Source organism: Miscanthus floridulus, chromosome 1, assembly GCF_019320115.1.
Source record: "Miscanthus floridulus cultivar M001 chromosome 1, ASM1932011v1, whole genome shotgun sequence".
Classification (NCBI taxonomy): domain Eukaryota; kingdom Viridiplantae; phylum Streptophyta; class Magnoliopsida; order Poales; family Poaceae; genus Miscanthus; species Miscanthus floridulus.
The window spans coordinates 183,821,062-183,837,603 of record NC_089580.1 but is presented as its reverse complement, the minus strand read 5'-3'; the positions used below and the strand labels follow the sequence as shown (position 1 = coordinate 183,837,603).

At 44.9% G+C, this 16,542-nt stretch overlaps 1 protein-coding gene across 3 annotated transcripts; it reads right to left on the bottom strand.

Annotated features, from left to right (window-relative positions):
- Nucleotides 1-629: 629 nt before the first annotated feature.
- On the bottom strand, nucleotides 630-10,637 carry LOC136550599 (peroxisome biogenesis protein 2-like). 3 transcript variants are annotated; one of them, XM_066542226.1, is made up of 9 exons: nucleotides 10,448-10,637; nucleotides 10,208-10,349; nucleotides 9,780-9,893; nucleotides 9,514-9,670; nucleotides 3,608-3,744; nucleotides 3,431-3,531; nucleotides 2,978-3,095; nucleotides 1,547-1,713; nucleotides 630-1,095 (listed from the first exon to the last, which is right to left on the bottom strand). In XM_066542226.1, the coding sequence occupies exons 2-9, from the start codon at nucleotides 10,328-10,330 to the stop codon at nucleotides 990-992; spliced, it is 1,023 nt and encodes a 340-aa protein (XP_066398323.1). In that variant the 5' UTR covers nucleotides 10,331-10,349; nucleotides 10,448-10,637; the 3' UTR covers nucleotides 630-989. The 3 variants fall into 3 exon arrangements, with proteins under 3 accessions (XP_066398323.1, XP_066398331.1, XP_066398338.1); XM_066542234.1 differs by lacking the exon at nucleotides 10,208-10,349; XM_066542241.1 differs by lacking the exon at nucleotides 10,208-10,349 and having other exon boundaries at nucleotides 10,454-10,637.
- Between the last annotated feature and the right edge of the window lie 5,905 nt (nucleotides 10,638-16,542).

The window sequence follows — 16,542 nt, the reverse complement described above, 5'->3', positions numbered from 1 at the left end:
GGTCGCCGCCGGCGGCAGGGTGGCATCGGGGTGGTGGGAGGTGGTGGAGGCGGGGGCGAGGGCGGCGAGCCGGATCCGAAGGCACAGGGAAGGAGGCGAAGTGGGAGCGCTGAGCGCAGGAGGAAGCTCTGTCGCCGGAGCCGAGCAGTCGAGGAGGCGGCGGTCACGCACGCGTAGTCATGCAGGAGAAAGCAGATAAGTCGAGGAAGGAGGTGTGCGGGCGAAATTTGTGGAGCATGCACGGGCGGAGACTAGGAAGGCCCTTCTTTTTTAGATGGAGAGTATTTTTATGACCCTTTTATCATTACAGTGGCCCCGTTCGCTTGTCTTAAAAATAGCTTGTTCGGCTTCTTTTTTCAGCCGGAACAATGTTTTTCTCTCACAACAATTCAGCCAGAACAATATTTTTCAGTCAGTTTCAACCAAATTTCAGACCAACGAACGGGGCCAGTATTTAGACTTTAATGTTCTGATTTCTTTTAACAACAAATTACAGTCGTCAATAAATAGTTAGATTGAAAATACAGTGAGTTTTCGACCAACCAGGAATTACCGACCGTTTCTACCTTATCACCGGAGTTGAACAAAACGTATATCGTGAGTAGTATAGAAATCCCTGCGAGTTCGTAGTGAATCCGTGTTAGTTTCGTGACAGAGATTCAATATACAAGTGATCAATGGCATCAAGATTGTCCACGCTTAGGCCTTGTTTGATGCGCATATATTCATCTCAATCCACATATGTTGAGTTGGATTACAGTGGAATTAAACTAAGTTCCATTTCAATCAAATCCAACACATGTGGATTGGAGTGGATACAGGTGCATCCAAACAAGGCCTTAAAGCAATTACATGTACATGTCATGATGCGAATCCTTAATCGAGCATCGAAACAGCTAAACTGTGTGAAAGAAAGACCAAAGTGCTGCTTGTCTGTGACTGTGTAAACGCCTAAACGGGCAAGATATTTTTTTAACCCAACTAGTAAACTAACTAGACCCTTGTCTTTGAATTGCAACCACCACCTCGTTACAGCGTGGGCATCTATAGGAGCTTGTAGCGGAACAACGTGTGCGTAGGCAGTAATAGCAATACCTGAAAACAGGAAAGAACCTGTCTTAGGCAAATTTCAACACAGCAAAGCTTTAGATACTATAAACAGCATTCTTTTTCACGCTTTGAGATTTTCTGGAAAAAAAAAGATAATCGACTGCAATATGATTACAGAAGTTGTCTAGAAATCCTGAGAAGGATCCTACTATTCCAACCATTTGGAGATGACTACACACTTGCTTTTCCTTATACATGTCTTGCTCTTTGAATGATCAAATAGTCGTTTCCAAGGTTATCTACTAGGTTACTACAAGGGGCTAGTGTAATAAACACCAACCCCAGCAATCTTAATTAACCCAATAATAGCTATCAGAACATGGCTTTTCTAATGTGCTTCTTTGTTGTGCAAAATGTTAGGGTGGAATCTACTGAAGGGAGTATACCACAAAGGGAGATATATATGACCAACAGGGCACAATAAGAACCGGCGTACCTGTGTTGACATGGAAGAGCAATAAAAGGAATGCTAGGACTGGACCGACATATAGGACAATCTGCTTCGTCGCCAGAAGAACCTGCCGACTTATCTTCGGAGAAGGGAAGAAGGAACTTCTTTACTGAGGATGAGTTTAGGAGGGGAAGAAGCAAAAGCAACATTTCCTGAACAATTAAGCAGGGTCAGGCATCACTTCAAGTTCAACTAATATATACCGGCAGTACATCAAAATAAAGTTCTGTTGAATAACAAGACACTAGCAAAAACACCAATTTAAACACTGGGACAATAGGGACAATAGTGACAATAAAGCTCCCCAAAGTACAATATGAACAATGGTCATAAGACTAATGCTCGAGATTGCTTCACAGTACTATACTCATCTAGTTCTTCAAGAACATGTTTAAATTTCAGAACACTTCAGCTTAAATAATAGAGATAAATCCGTTGATTTTTATCTTTACTAGCCATCTTGCAATAATGTGAGAATCTAAAGAACAGCGGCAAATATTACAAGTGATACTTTGCTTTTATAAACAATAAATAGCTGGAAAAACTAGGTCTTTACATATACTTTCAGCATGTCCACATTACAAGCACCAATAACAACGTGATCGATTGCGGTCAAAACCTTTTTGCCCATTGCTGTACTTCAGTTCCAATGCTAATATAGTATCAATGGAGCCACCAACCCATGTTTACTTGCATTCTATTAGGCAACTAGTCTGACCTTCTACATAGAGGAAAAGTTATGTTTATCCTTACATAACACATTATAGGATTTTCGAATTTCGATTATACCAAAATCGCACCCCAAAGTATTCGTGGAAAATCTCAGGAACACCTAAAGAAACCGGCACAGCAGCCCCAGCACACTCTAAATTAAGAACAACATTACCAATCCGTTATTAGCAGGTTCCTAAGTAGATAGTCCTGAGCGCCCTTCACTGAACACAGATCAAGTGAACAGATTCAGACTGCAAGGATTTCACAATAGGATTACAGTTTTTATGCCACTGGAGTCACGCAAACTGCGTTTGAATGGTGATAACAATGCAACATGTTTGACTTAGTAAAATTATCATTCCAAGGGACTGTCATGAGATCGTTTCCATTTGGAATAGAAGCAGATGCAATTAAGGCATCCTCCAACTCCCATGTTTGCATCCTAGTATCTGGCTGGAGTGAACACGAACTAGATTTAGTGAAAAATGCACAAACATATGCAATCTAAAATGTCAGATAGTGGAGGATATCAGAGAACTAATTATTCAGAGACCAGATAGGTTTCATTATTTATATCAGTATATATGCAATCAAAAACACAGCTGCACAGATCAAACTGTAACATCGATAACTACTTAAGCTAGAAACTTTTTAGGTTACCAACTGTTTGTGAGAGAAGAGAACTGTAAGAAAGAGATTTACCGAAAACTCATTCCAGACCAGCTGCCGATTCATGTACTCAAAGCTAACGGCTCTGTTCATGTTGGGGCTCCCATAAACAAGTCTTGCTTTCAGAATCCTTTCTACAATAGTTTTGTACCTTTATAAACACATAAGAAAGGCTTATAAGTATGTGTCATACAAAATTAATCATAATTAAAAAGTGAAAAGGATGATAATCTATTAAAAAAAGAGTGTCTTTCAATTTCCCCACAGATTATGCTGATCCAGCTCATTCAGATACAGTCATTGGTCAATTTCCTATCAGTGGACAGTACATGAAGTACATGTTGACAATGTTCAATCTATAAATAGATAGTAGTTAACTTTGCCAAACTAGGCACCACCTGCTATGGCCATGATATCATGAATAATTTCTACAATCCTCATGACACAAGAAGAAAGGGCCATAATTAAACAGGCATAGGAAGGTACCTTCCACCATAAAGAAACAAAAATAGGTTAAAGAACGAAGCAGCCCTGTACAATACTTCAGCATTCTGCACTAAGCCCCAAGCATGGCGTGCTAGTGGTCTCTACATCATGAAATAGAAATTAAGTTATACTAATACAAGTGGAGGAATTGTAAGTTTTCAAGAAGATGTCTGGCACCTGTTCAGAATCGCCCCATCGACGGAAAGCAGAAAAAGACTGTAATCGTGACCATATATACTGGCCACCAACAAAGCTAATACAATAAAAGATCTTTTGAGAAACAGAAAGCCCAGATCCTTCCAAACCTGTTCTAACTGAAAGCAAATGGAATTCATTAGATGTTGCTCAGATAATACTAATTTACGTATCAGTAGAAAACAACACAAACCGGTATAGAATAAACTCCTAGGAAGGTTACAAATGAGCTAATTTGGCTAAGATAACCTTGGTGTGGTTCAGTTCATTTGCTGAGTTGACTTCAACTTCTGTTTTTACAAAGAAAAGGAGATTGTATATAGCATGTAATGTGAAAAGGCAAGCTCCAACCAAGCTGTAATTTGATATGTTCATGTAAATATGATAAATGAGCTGCTGAATGGTTAAAATTATGCAGAAGCAGAGCAGAAGGGTGAACCTTGTGGGGATGAGACACTAGAACAGGAGAAGAAGGGCATAGATGAAGACACTTTAGACAAGGTGAATGCAGATGGTTAGTCAATTTCATTCTTTGAACATAAAGGATACAATCGTGACAGTCCTATCCTTTTTGTAGATGGTGGAAGACTTGAATACTAGTGAATGTATCTGGAAACAAATAATACTAAAGATATGCAACTTTTTTTATAATACTAGAGATATGGAATTAATCATGTCATAACAAACTAACAGATTATGAGATAAACAAGTAACATTCTAATTATGCAACAATAAGAAAAATAATGCACATCATATGCCTCCTGGCACTGGCAGTGGCTGGCATTAGGCCCATGTCACTTGTTTAATTGCATAAGCAATTTCTGATTGTTGCACTGTGCTGCAATGCGAGTATTTTAAGTTAGCTGTGGAAAGCAGTTATTGTACAATCCAGCACACTGTTTGATAAATCAGATTATAGTTTACCAAATTAATTATCAAATACGCAAGAGAGTTGCATATCACTAAAGAAGAAAGATATGGTACAAAACAAGTTCAAAATATTAAAATATTACAAGGATGGCCATAATTCAAAATATCTGAAAGTGATTCCACCAAACAAGATGACCATAATTCAACATTTCACTCTACTGTTTATTCGTACTAGGTATTTCTACAAGCAACCATTGGGTCATATGTGTACACCATTCTACTCAATAGGGCAATATACCTGTAGAGAGATAATGCACCGCACACCCAATAAGGGGGGGTGGCCTTTCATATATATAGCCGAGAAGGCTTGGAGTACAAGTAATATGAAGTACAATACAAGTCAGGCTATACATATCTATTTATATCTCTAATACCCGCCCGCAGTCGCAGCGGGAGGATCTCGCACGCAAAGACTGGACCTAAAATCAGTAAACAACTGTACAGGCAAGCCTTTGGTCATAATGTCCGCGAACTGGTGGAATGAAGGGACATGGAGGACTCGAACCTGTCCTAGAGCAACCTTGTCGCGAACAAAATGAATGTCAATCTCTATATGCTTCGTGCGGCGATGATGAACAGGATTACCCGTCATGTAGACTGCACTGACATTGTCACAGTATACAATCGTCGACGAAGTAAGAGGAGTGTGAAGCTCCTGAAGTAGCTGACGAAGCCAACAAGTCTCAGCAACAGCATGGGCGACAGCACGGTATTCAGCTTTCGCGCTGGAACGAGAAACTGTAGTCTGTCGTTTGGAGGACCAAGACACCAGATTGTCACCAAGAAAGACACAGTATCCAGACGTAGACCGCCGAGAATCCGGACAGCCAGCCCAATCAGCATCCGAGTATGCTGTGAGAGTGTCAAGAGACCCGGTACCGAGGTGAAGACCTGTAGACAGTGTACCCTTGACGTATCGCAAAATCCGCTTGAGCAGCGCCAGATGAGGTTCACGCGGAGAATGCATAAAGAGACAGACCTGCTGAACTGCATAGGCAATGTCGGGACGAGTCAATGTGAGGTACTGTAAACCGCCGGCGAGACTCCGGTATTGTGTTGGATCGGCAACTGGTGAGCCATCAGTGGCTGACAGTTTGGCGCGTGCATTGACTAGGGTGGCTGTAGAGTGACACTCAATCCTGGAGAAGATCAATTGCATACTGCCGCTGTGACAGGAAAAGGCCGTCAGCAGAACGAGTGACAGAAATCCCGAGGAAGTGATGAAGATCCCCGAGATCAGTCATGGCGAACTCTGAGCTAAGGCGCTCAGTAATATGTCAAAGAAGAGCAGGCGAGGATGCTGTGAGGACAATGTCGTCGACGTAAAGCAACAGGTAAGCAACACTGGTGCCCTCCTTGAACACAAAAAGAGAAGTATCTGACACTGAAGCGACGAAGCCCAAGGTCTGAATGAAGGTAGCGAATCGCTGGTGCCATGCCCGGGGTGCCTGCTTGAGCCCATACAAAGACTTCTGTAACAAGCAGACATGGTCAGGTGCAGCCGGGTCGACGAATCCAGGTGGCTGCTGGCAGTAAACAATCTCATTCAGATGACCATGAAGAAAGGCGTTCTTGACATCCAACTGATGAATTGGCCAGGCACGAGACGCAGCAATGCTGAGAACAACCCGAATCATTGCAGGCTTGACAACTGGACTGAAAGTCTCTTCGTAGTCGATGCCATACTGCTGAGAAAATCCTCGAACAACCCACCGAGCTTTGTGACGAGCAAGAGAGCCATCAGAGTGATACTTATGCTTGAAGATCCACTTGCCGGAGACAATGTTGGCACGAGGAGGCCGTGGTACGAGTCGCCAAGTGCCATTGTCAACAAGTGCCTTGTATTCGTCCACCATTGCAGCCCGCCAATTTGGATCAGCAAGGGCGCTGCGATAATTGGCAGGAAGCGGTGAGGCATGCGTGGCGGAGTAAGTCAGGCGTTCCGGCGGAGGCAGGAGCATTCCAGTCTGTTGCCGTGTCACACGGCGCAATGGAGCAGCAGGGACCGGCTCAGGTGCGTGAGCCGGCTGAGGCGCCGGTGGAGGAGGCGTGACCTGTGCCTGGAGCACAGATGACGGTCGAGGACGCCGGCTGTACTGGAAGAGCACCGGCGGACGTGATGCAGCGGGAGCCGGCAGACGTGCTGCGCCCTGAGCAGCAGGCATGATGTCAGCAGCAGAGGACGCGCCAGGGGCTGCCGATGTAGGGGTAGCAGTACCCTGAAGGACCGGACCGTGCCAGAGGATGGCCGGGTCCAGTGCCAGGGTGTCGTCGTCGTCGAAAGGCGGCCGAGTAGAGAGCTGGCCCGGAGCGCCAGCAGGAGGAGCTGGCACAGGTGCAGGAAGACGATCCTGTAATAAAAAATCAAGTGACTCCGTAGGTGGTTTGGCAACCGCAAACGGAAAGTGAGTCTCATCAAAAATCACGTGACGGGAGACGATGACTTTGCGAGTGGAGAGATTGAGACAACGATAACCCTTTTGTGAAGAGGGATACCCGATGAAGACGCAAGCTGAGGAGCGAGGAGCCAATTTATGAGGTGTCGTGGCACTAAGATTTGGGTAGCATAAGCAACCAAAGACTCGAAGCACGGAGTAGTCAGGCGTCTTGTGATAAAGGAGGTGATAGGGAATACCATTATTGATGGAGGAGGAGATGGCGGCGACATGACAGGCTGCAGCAGGGTGACTGGAATGTGGAAGGGTGTAGAGCTCCCCGCCACTATTGCAACGCGGAATCTCGGTCTTGGTCTGCAGATCCTTAACAGAGAAGCCAAAAGCATCAAACTCAATGGAGCAGTTATTGTCGCGAGTAAACTGACGAAAAGATAACAAATTTCGAACAAGATGTGGAGCGACAAGAACATTATTGAGTTGAAAAATATGATCAGCTATAGGAAGAATGGAAGTGCCACGACTAGAAATTGGAATGGAGGACCCATTGCCGACTGTGATGAAGGACGGCGAATGAGGTAGATGGGAAAGAAGTATACCGTCGTGGGGGGACATATGAGATGTAGCTCCTGTGTCGAGGACCCAGGGGCTGGCGCCTCCCTGCAGTGCCATCTGGTTGAGGGAGGCAATGAGAGCGCCCTGATCCCAGCCATCGGACGTAGAAGGCGGTGCGAAGGACGTGTGGGCCTGCGGCAGAGGTGCCATTGGAGGACGCCACTGCGGCTGAGGAGCCCACGAAGAAGGACCAGTCCACGGGTTCATGCAGACCCAAGGACCAGTCGGCTGGACGCCGGGGCCGGGACGCCCGCCCAGGAGGCCCGGGGACGCCGCGGGTGGCTGCTGTTGGCGGCTGTCACCGCCGTTGTTGCCTCCACGCGCACCATAGCCGCCCTTGCCCTTGCCGCCGCCTCCACGCGCACCATAGCCGCCGCCGTTGGGGTTGGTGCCAGAGGACGAGGAGCGGCAAGAAGGGGAGGTGCAGGCCGTAGTCGCTGAAGTGGTGGACGGGGCGACGGCATTAAGGGCGGTGTCGGAGGAGACCTTGGCGTCGTTGGCGAGGCGAAGCTCCTTGAGCCGAAGGGTGTTGTGGGCGGAGATGAACGACGGAAGAACCGCCGCATTGGCGATGATGTCCGCCGTGTTGGCGAAGCGCGGATTGAGGCCGTGAAGAAGGTTGAGGACCAGCTGGGGCTCGGAGACGGTGTGGCCAACGTCGCGGAGAGCGTCAGCCGTGTGCTTCATGCGCCGGGCGTAGGCGTCGATGGACAAATCACCCTGGGTCATAGAGTGGAACTCTTGACCTAGGACGACGGCGCGTGTCTCCTGGTTTGCCTGAAATAGATTGGTAATGTCAACAAAGAGATCACGGGCAGTCTGCTCAGGTTCCATGGCGAGGTCGAGGACGCTGTCGTCGATGCAGCCATACATCCAACTCCGGACGCAAGCATCTGGCTGTGACCATGTGCGATCAGTAGGACGTGCCGGGATGGAGCCGTCGATGTGGCCAAGTAGGCCGAACTTGCCGCACATAGCGGTGAAGAAGGCAGACCACTTGGTGTAGTTCGGCAGCTTGAGATCAAGGGTGATCGGCACGTGCTGGCGCACATTGATGGTCGCGTAGGAGAAGATCACAGGAGCAGGGGCGTCTGTCATGGCCGGCATGGATGGTGATCCAGACATCCCGGAGGTCGCAGTCGAGGAGGATCCATTGGTGGCCATAACAGGGGGGGCGGCGCCGGGAGAGGTAGGGCTAGGGCAGCGGAAGAGAGGAAACCCTAATTTGGCCCGGTCTATGATACCATGTAGAGAGATAATGCACCGCACACCCAATAAGGGGGGGTGGCCTTTCATATATATAGCCGAGAAGGCTTGGAGTACAAGTAATATGAAGTACAATACAAGTCAGGCTATACATATCTATTTATATCTCTAATAATACCATGAGGTGAGGATATCATGAAAAAGCTTAAATTGTCAAGATAAGTAATATACCACCCCGTATCAAAACAAATTTCTTAGCTGAAACAGGAATATGGCAGTAAGTTTAGGATTTTCAAACAAGGTAATTTTAGTAAACTATGCTAGTTATGAATTTTTTTTAAGTCTCAGATTTCTTGGGAGCATGCTTTTAATACTTTGAATCTTTGGTGATTTGAAAACTTCACTTGAATAAATTGTAAAAAAAAGTCGCTAAATCATTTTTCACTAAAAATAACAGGACAGATAATTAGAATAATTGTAGATGCAGCCTCTGCCGGCAAAGTCAGACCCCACAAGGCCACAAGAGCTAGGATCAGCCAACTTTAACATGCTAGGGGCCTCAACCAAAGTATGTAAGCAAAGGGTATTCTAATGTAAAGGAAAAGCGCAAAATGATGTGTTTTGTCTCAAAATGTTCAGGAAGACACCTGATTAGCTATAACCAGCATGACAGGTACAAGGGGAAAACAACATGAAATCAGACCAAATATTACAGCAATTGACATAAAACTTTGATAGAAATACCTTCTTTTCCAGTGATGGGTGCTGCCCGCTCATCTCTATACCTCAGGTTCATGAGTGCATTGCCTGGGGTTGGCTTGTCAACCCAAATTGAGAACCTCCAGATGAGGAACTCAAGGAAAGCATCAAGTTCAGGCTCATATTGGAACAAGAGTCCTGGCTGATATGAAGAAAAAGCATCAAAAGTGAAAGCAATAACTAACATTGCCCTTAAGTTCGGTGCAAGCCTAAAACAACAGGCAAATCAGCAGAGTTAATAAAGAAAGCACCTTCACCAAGGAGAACACCTTGAGTAGCTGCTCTTTCAACATGGCAGACATCTCGACATCTAGCCTTGCAGCATCAAACTGGTTCACCCTAGATATCGAAATCGGGATAATGACCTGCACCAGAAAAACGACATTACATTCCACACATTAATCGTGCTATGTGCCTGCAACTATCAATCGTGACAACTAATTGTGCTTCCAAGAGCTCGAGATCATCTCAAACCTTCATCTCTGTACTTGATAAGCAAAACCGGGACCCAGGACAGCAAAACGAGCAGCGATTAGGACCGTGAAATTAGTTTCCATATGCTTGTGATGGGTTTCAAGTCTCTACCACTTCATCTCATACATAGAACTAGAACTTATGTCTCGCAAAGTGCCGTACAACAAAATGAACCTAAGAACACAGGGGAAACAGGGGCATCTACCTTGGAGGAATAGCGCAGCGACTCCCACCGCGGGAGGAGACTGCAGAACTCGACTACCCATGCGTCCTGCGGCGGCGGCGGCGGCGGCCCCTCCGAGCCAGCGACCGACTCGACCTGCGGCATGGGTGCAGGGGCGGATCCCCTATTTTTTGGAAAAGAAAAAATTGAAATTTCTCATTTGCTAATAGAAATGATGGCTAACTACAGCGGGAGTGGAGAGGAGGGCAGGAGGGGGCGTACCTGTACCTGGTGGATGCTCGTCGCCGGCGAAGCCTGGCGATGGGTCACGCCGCTCGCCCAGCCGTCGCCGCCCAGTGAACACCTCTGCTCCGCCAACTGCTGCTGCCTTTATCTGGGCATTTGGGAGAACCAACGAAGGGGACGACGAAGGTAGCAGACAGGTTAAAGCACCCACTAGCTTGGGTTATGTTGTCAGTGTCAAGAATTCAAGTGCGGCTTGAAGATTATTGGAGGACTCGACTTGTAATAAATATAGTTAAGTCCACCTTATTCCATAATACCTCTATCTATAAAAGAACGCGACTCTCGTTTTTATTAGTGAAACAGATTTAACTTTCATTAAAAATATAAAAAAAACTACTAGCATTTATAATACAAAATAAGTATTATTAAATTAATTGTAAAATATATTTTAGTAGTAAATATTTTTTAAGACATACTTCTTTTATTCCAAATTACAAGTCATTCAAACTTTCTTAAAAAATTAAAACATCTCAAGGTTGACTAAAATTATAGAAAAAATTATAAAGACTTATGAGATCAACCATCGTGGATGCTCTACGTAGCAAGCCCACCCAAGATAGTGTTATTTCCTCCGACTTCCTTAGAGTCTCCAATAGCACAGTCAAGAATAGGATAGAGCAATAAAAGTATAAAAAGAGGATAAGGTAGGCCGGTAGCAATGCAGTGATATATACAACCGAGATATCCTAACAAAATTAGCTCTTTGACGAAAAGATGGAAAACAAAAAAAGGCTCTATCCTTCCATCTCTTGGATAAATAGAGAGGGATGGTAGAGTCATTTGTGTCATTTTCAAGTTAAAAAACCCAGGGGGTGGGGGTTGTTATAATGACGAGCCAATATTTGTCTTATGTCTTTTCTCATTTATTGCTCGATATTTTGGTGTCTCAGGCGTAGACAACTACACCAATCCATTCTAAATTCGATGGTCAAACTCTATTGCGATAATGGTACTACAGCTTTATTGCACTATTTGGAGGCATACCCTGTCTATACAAATTTATACATAAAATGAAATGGTTGACATATGTATATCGATAATATAGTAAGAAATTTGTTTTTTCATAATAAAATAATAATACGCATATGATTCTCTTGTAAGAACATTTAAAAATCTTGAGAAGCAACGAACGTTAGTGTGGACCATCGGACCATATTTTTTATGTTTTTTAGATTTTTTTGAGTAAACATTCATTATAAGACTTAATAATAATATTCTTTTAAAGATTAGCATCGCTAGCCTATTCTAAATCTCACTTCAAACTCTATCGTCGATCTTAAACCATGTGGTAGGGGTTTAAATGACTATCTTTGCTATTACAATATTATCTCCATCCCAAAAATGATGCAATACTGGTTTTAGATTGAGTCAAACTTTCTGAAGTCTAACTAAGTTTATAGAAAAACATTGCTAATATGTATGACTTCGAATAGATATTCTATAAAAATATAATCCATGATTAATGTAATGACTTATTCTGTATCATAAATTTTAAGTATTTTTCCTATAAATTTAGTCAAACTTAAAACTATTTGACTCCTTGAAAAACGAGAATTGTATATTTTTTAGAATGAAGTTAATAAAGATATAATAAACACACGAGTTTCATTAACTTAAAGATAAAATACCTATAACAACTGATAAGCTCAATATTTTAAAACCAAAATCAAGATTTAGGACGTCATAAGATTATGTTTTCTGAGATTCTGGCATGTACGGGATCACGGTTTGATCGACTAGTAGTGGCCTTAAGTCTTGACACACCAGCAACAGGTTTAGTGGTTTACAAACAGAAGCTCAGTTCATGAGTAACCTTGTGTTGAATGTGGATGGCTCGATCGGTAAACCGAGTCACGCTGGAATGAAATTTGAACTTGAGACTCGGATAATAAAACCGTTGAAAGCTCTAGTTTGGTTTTGGTTAATTGATGAAACCCTAAGTGCTAACCTAGTTTATCAAGATGATTATGAGATAGGTAGCACTACTCCAAGTGATGAAGCAATGGCGAAGATCATGACAATGGTGATGGTCAAATGCTTAAACTTGGAAAAGAAGAAAGAGAAAAACAAAAGGCTCAAGGCAAAGGTATAAAATATAGGAGCCATTTTTTGTGATCAAGACACTTAGTGAGTGTGATCACATTTAGGATTGATAGCCGTACTATTAAGAGGGGTGAAACTCATATCGGAATGCGGTTATCAAAGTACCACTAGATGCTCTAACTCATTGCATATGCATTTAGGATCTAGTGGAGTGCTAATGCCCTTGAAAATGTTTGTGAAAATACAATAACACATGTGCACAAGGTGATACACTTGGTGGTTGGCACATTTGATCAAGGGTAGTGAAGTTTAGGTGCAAGGACAAGAAACTCCACCGGCACCCTAGACAGAAAAATTGGAGGTCACTGTGAGTGATCGGACGCTGATCTTGGGTGGACCGGCGCGTCCGGTCAGGCATAGCAAAGAGATCGCCAGTTTCGGTGTTGCACCGGACGCTGGACCTGAGATGCATCGGACACTGGTTTCTGCGTCCGGTCAAACTGACATGGCGACACAGTGACTAGGGTTTAGCACCGAACGCTGGTCTGTGTCCGGTCAAGGTGGACCGGACGCGTCCGATCGAAGAAAACCGGATTTGGACCGTTACTGTAAACGACCGGACGCTAGTGGTTCAGCGTCCGGTCAGTTTTGCCGGAGCGTCTGGTCAGTTAATAGCCGTTGTAATCTGGCGGCTCAAGTTTAACTCAGAATGACACGTGGCTTACATCTGTGGACCGGACGCTGTGTCCAGGGTCCAGTCAGTATGACCGGAGCGTCCGGTCAGAGCGCGATTTGCCCAGTGAAGGGGTATAACGGCTCTATTTGATGGGGGCTCTATATATAGCCCCATGGCCGGCTCAAGGGACAACTCTTGCACATTTTCATTGACATAGCAACCTCGTGAGCTTAGCCAAAGTCCTCCCACTCATCTCCATCATTGATTCATCATCTTTGTGAGATTGGGAGAGAATCCAAGTGCATTGCTTGAGTGATTGCATCTAGAGGCACTTGGTATTCGTGTTGCGCTGCGGATTTCGCTTGTTACTCTTGGTGGTTGCCACCACCTAGACGGCTCGGTGCAGCGGTGGAGGATCGGCACAAGTTGGTGATTGTTCGTGACCATCTCTGGTGATTGTGAGGGGAGTTGTATCTTCCGCGGCGGAGAGCCGAAAGGTAACTCTAGTAAATTGCTCGTGTCATTGAGTTACCTCACTTGTGGGTCGGTTCTTGCGGTGTCCAATTGTGTGGACGCGGTTTGTGAAACACCTCTTAGCCGCCGAACCACCAAGTGTTGGTCGACACAACGGGGACTAGCGTGTTGGCAAGCACGTGAACCTCGGGAGAAAAATCGGTTGTCTCTTGTCATTTGTATTCTCCCTGTGATTGGCTTAATCTTCATCTTGTGATTGGTTCATCCCCTACATGGCGGTATAATCACCCTACTCACCTATTTATATTCTTGCAAACTAGTTGATACAAGCTCTTTAGTGTAATTAGAATTGAGAGCTTGCTTTATTATTGTCATTCATCTAGTTGAGCTCTTTAGAGTAGAAAGATTGAGAGCTCTTAGTGAGTAGTTATATAGCAAGTTTGGGTGCCTAAGTAATCATTGCAACTAGAATTGTTGGATAGGTGGCTTGCAACCTTTGTAGAGCTAGAGCAAGTTTGCATTACGCTATTTGTCATACTAATCAAATTGCTCTAGTTGATTTGTAGATTTTTTAAATAGGCTATTCACCCCCCTCTAGCCATATTAGGACATTTCAACCGTGTTGGACAATACGCCACCCATGGGAAAGGAAATCCAAACTTTTGTTGAGTTGTTCCCAATGAACCGCAGTGGCGCGGAGAAGATATGATATCCGCTCACAATTCTTTAGCTAGAACCGAATTGTTCTTCTGATCACAAACCTCTACTGCTAGTCTGCGACTCGTTGGTTTCTCATACACATTGCATCCCTAGGAACAGATGTTCAAAATGCCGCTGGATTCTGGCCTTCAGTTACATATCTTGCAGTCTTCTGAACCACCCACCTAGTACTAGGCAGGTGTGCAGACACGAGTTCAACGGCCAAACTTCAGATTTTAGAGGTTCGGTGCACATTCAGAAGTTCATCAGATATTCAGAGCTGAGGATCACTTAGGTGATGTTAAGGCAGAAAAGAATGCTGGAGTTCAAGTTTGGATTCTGAATTGCTACCAACATTTTATATAGTCCTATCTAGTTTGAATTAGAGATGCTAAGAATCCTCATATGCAAATACCATGGCTTCCATTTGGTGCATGCGTGAGTTTTAGTACCGAGTCACTGACGACAATCAGAAGATTTGTGTGATAATCAACCAGCCAACCAAGTCAACCTTCAGGTTTTGTCTGAGTGAGATTACCAGAGTACAAAAACCCATGAAGAAAAGATTTTAAAAAATGGTTTCTCATCACAACAGAAGCCACAAACAAGTCTGTAAGCGACTGACAAAGGTTAAAGTGACGAATGAAAGATGCGGTTGATGCATTGGTTTCTGCAGGTCTTTCAGTCCTGGCCACAGTTGTAGTCCACTCTGTATTATAAAATGAAAACAACAAATGTGTCAGCAAATGAGGGTCAGCTAGGAAGTCAGTGGAAGGACTGCATGAGATATAGCAAGTGAAGTCTGCACAGATAATTAATGTCAGACAAGATTTTCATAAAACGTCATCAGGTATGAGTGATGCATATGTAAATATAGCATTGTAGCTAGATAGTTCAAGTAATTGACATTGCATAGTGCAGAAATGACAGTGTCGGGTTCATAAACCCGGGGTCCCTCATGAACCTGCATCCCAGCAAAAGCTTGGCCCAGCAGGCGACGTTATAAACGACGCACAACTCCTGAGCCAGCCCAAATACCTAACGACGGGCCAGAAGGGTGATCCAATCTACGACCGAAAGGCCTGGCGAAGGAGGAACGGCATCCACTTCCGACTCCGGCCCGCCTCTCCGAGCAGAAGGCCTGACTAGGACCGACCGAAAGGTCTAGCCAAAGAAGAACGTCGCTCGCTTTCGACTCTGACCCGCGTCTCCGACCAGGGATGCACCGAACCTCTGCTTACATCCTTCTCCGACTAGCGCAGTCAGAGCCGACTAGGACCAACCGACCGGGGATACCCGCTCGGTGAGGACCCAGGAAACGGGCAGAGTAAGTAAAATAGGGCGCTCAAGTCAACCGCAAAACCAAGGACCATACCCTATACACCTACAGGCCAGTACCGACAGGACATGTCAGAAGGGTGCCCTACAACTTTCCAGGCATGTTAGAACCCAAGCAGTGTTGTGGGCGCCGACGTTTGCCCTACAGTGTTGTGGGCGCCATCAATTCCCATACCAGACGAACACGGTAAAAACCCCCACATGCCTCTAGGCATCGACAGTGTTGTGGGCGTCGTCATTTACCATACATGGTGAATGCGGTAAAACCTCCCACATATGTCTAACACAAACAGTATTGTCAGCGCCTACCATCATCTTGTACCCGACGACATGGGCAACAAGACTTAGTAGCATATGTACTCTCTCTCTCTCGCTTGTAAGGTCGTCCCCTTCATCTATAAAAGGGGATGCCCTCTCTCCCAACAAGGAGGAGCGATCCATCAACAACTCTCTAAGAGAGGACTCGAACGATCCAAACCACCAATGATCGATTCACTCTAAAGCTACTCAGAGCACACACTCGAATACTTAGCGCACGTAGGAGCTCCCTTCACTGTCGGCCCTTCGGTCCAGAGTCCGACCGGACCTCTTGCACCCCCCATCTTACTCCCTTCCATTTGTAACCCCACAGCAAACTTCGAGCACCTGGGCTCAGGAATAAAATCACCGACCTACTCAAACTAGATGTAGGGCATGTTGCCTGAACCAGTATAAACCCTATGTCATTGAGTGCTAGGACACATCCGATCACAATGTACAGCAAAACTACAAATATTTACGTGTTGGTCACTTTCTGCACCGACAGTTGGCACCGTCCGTGGGGAAGACGCCGTACGTTCAC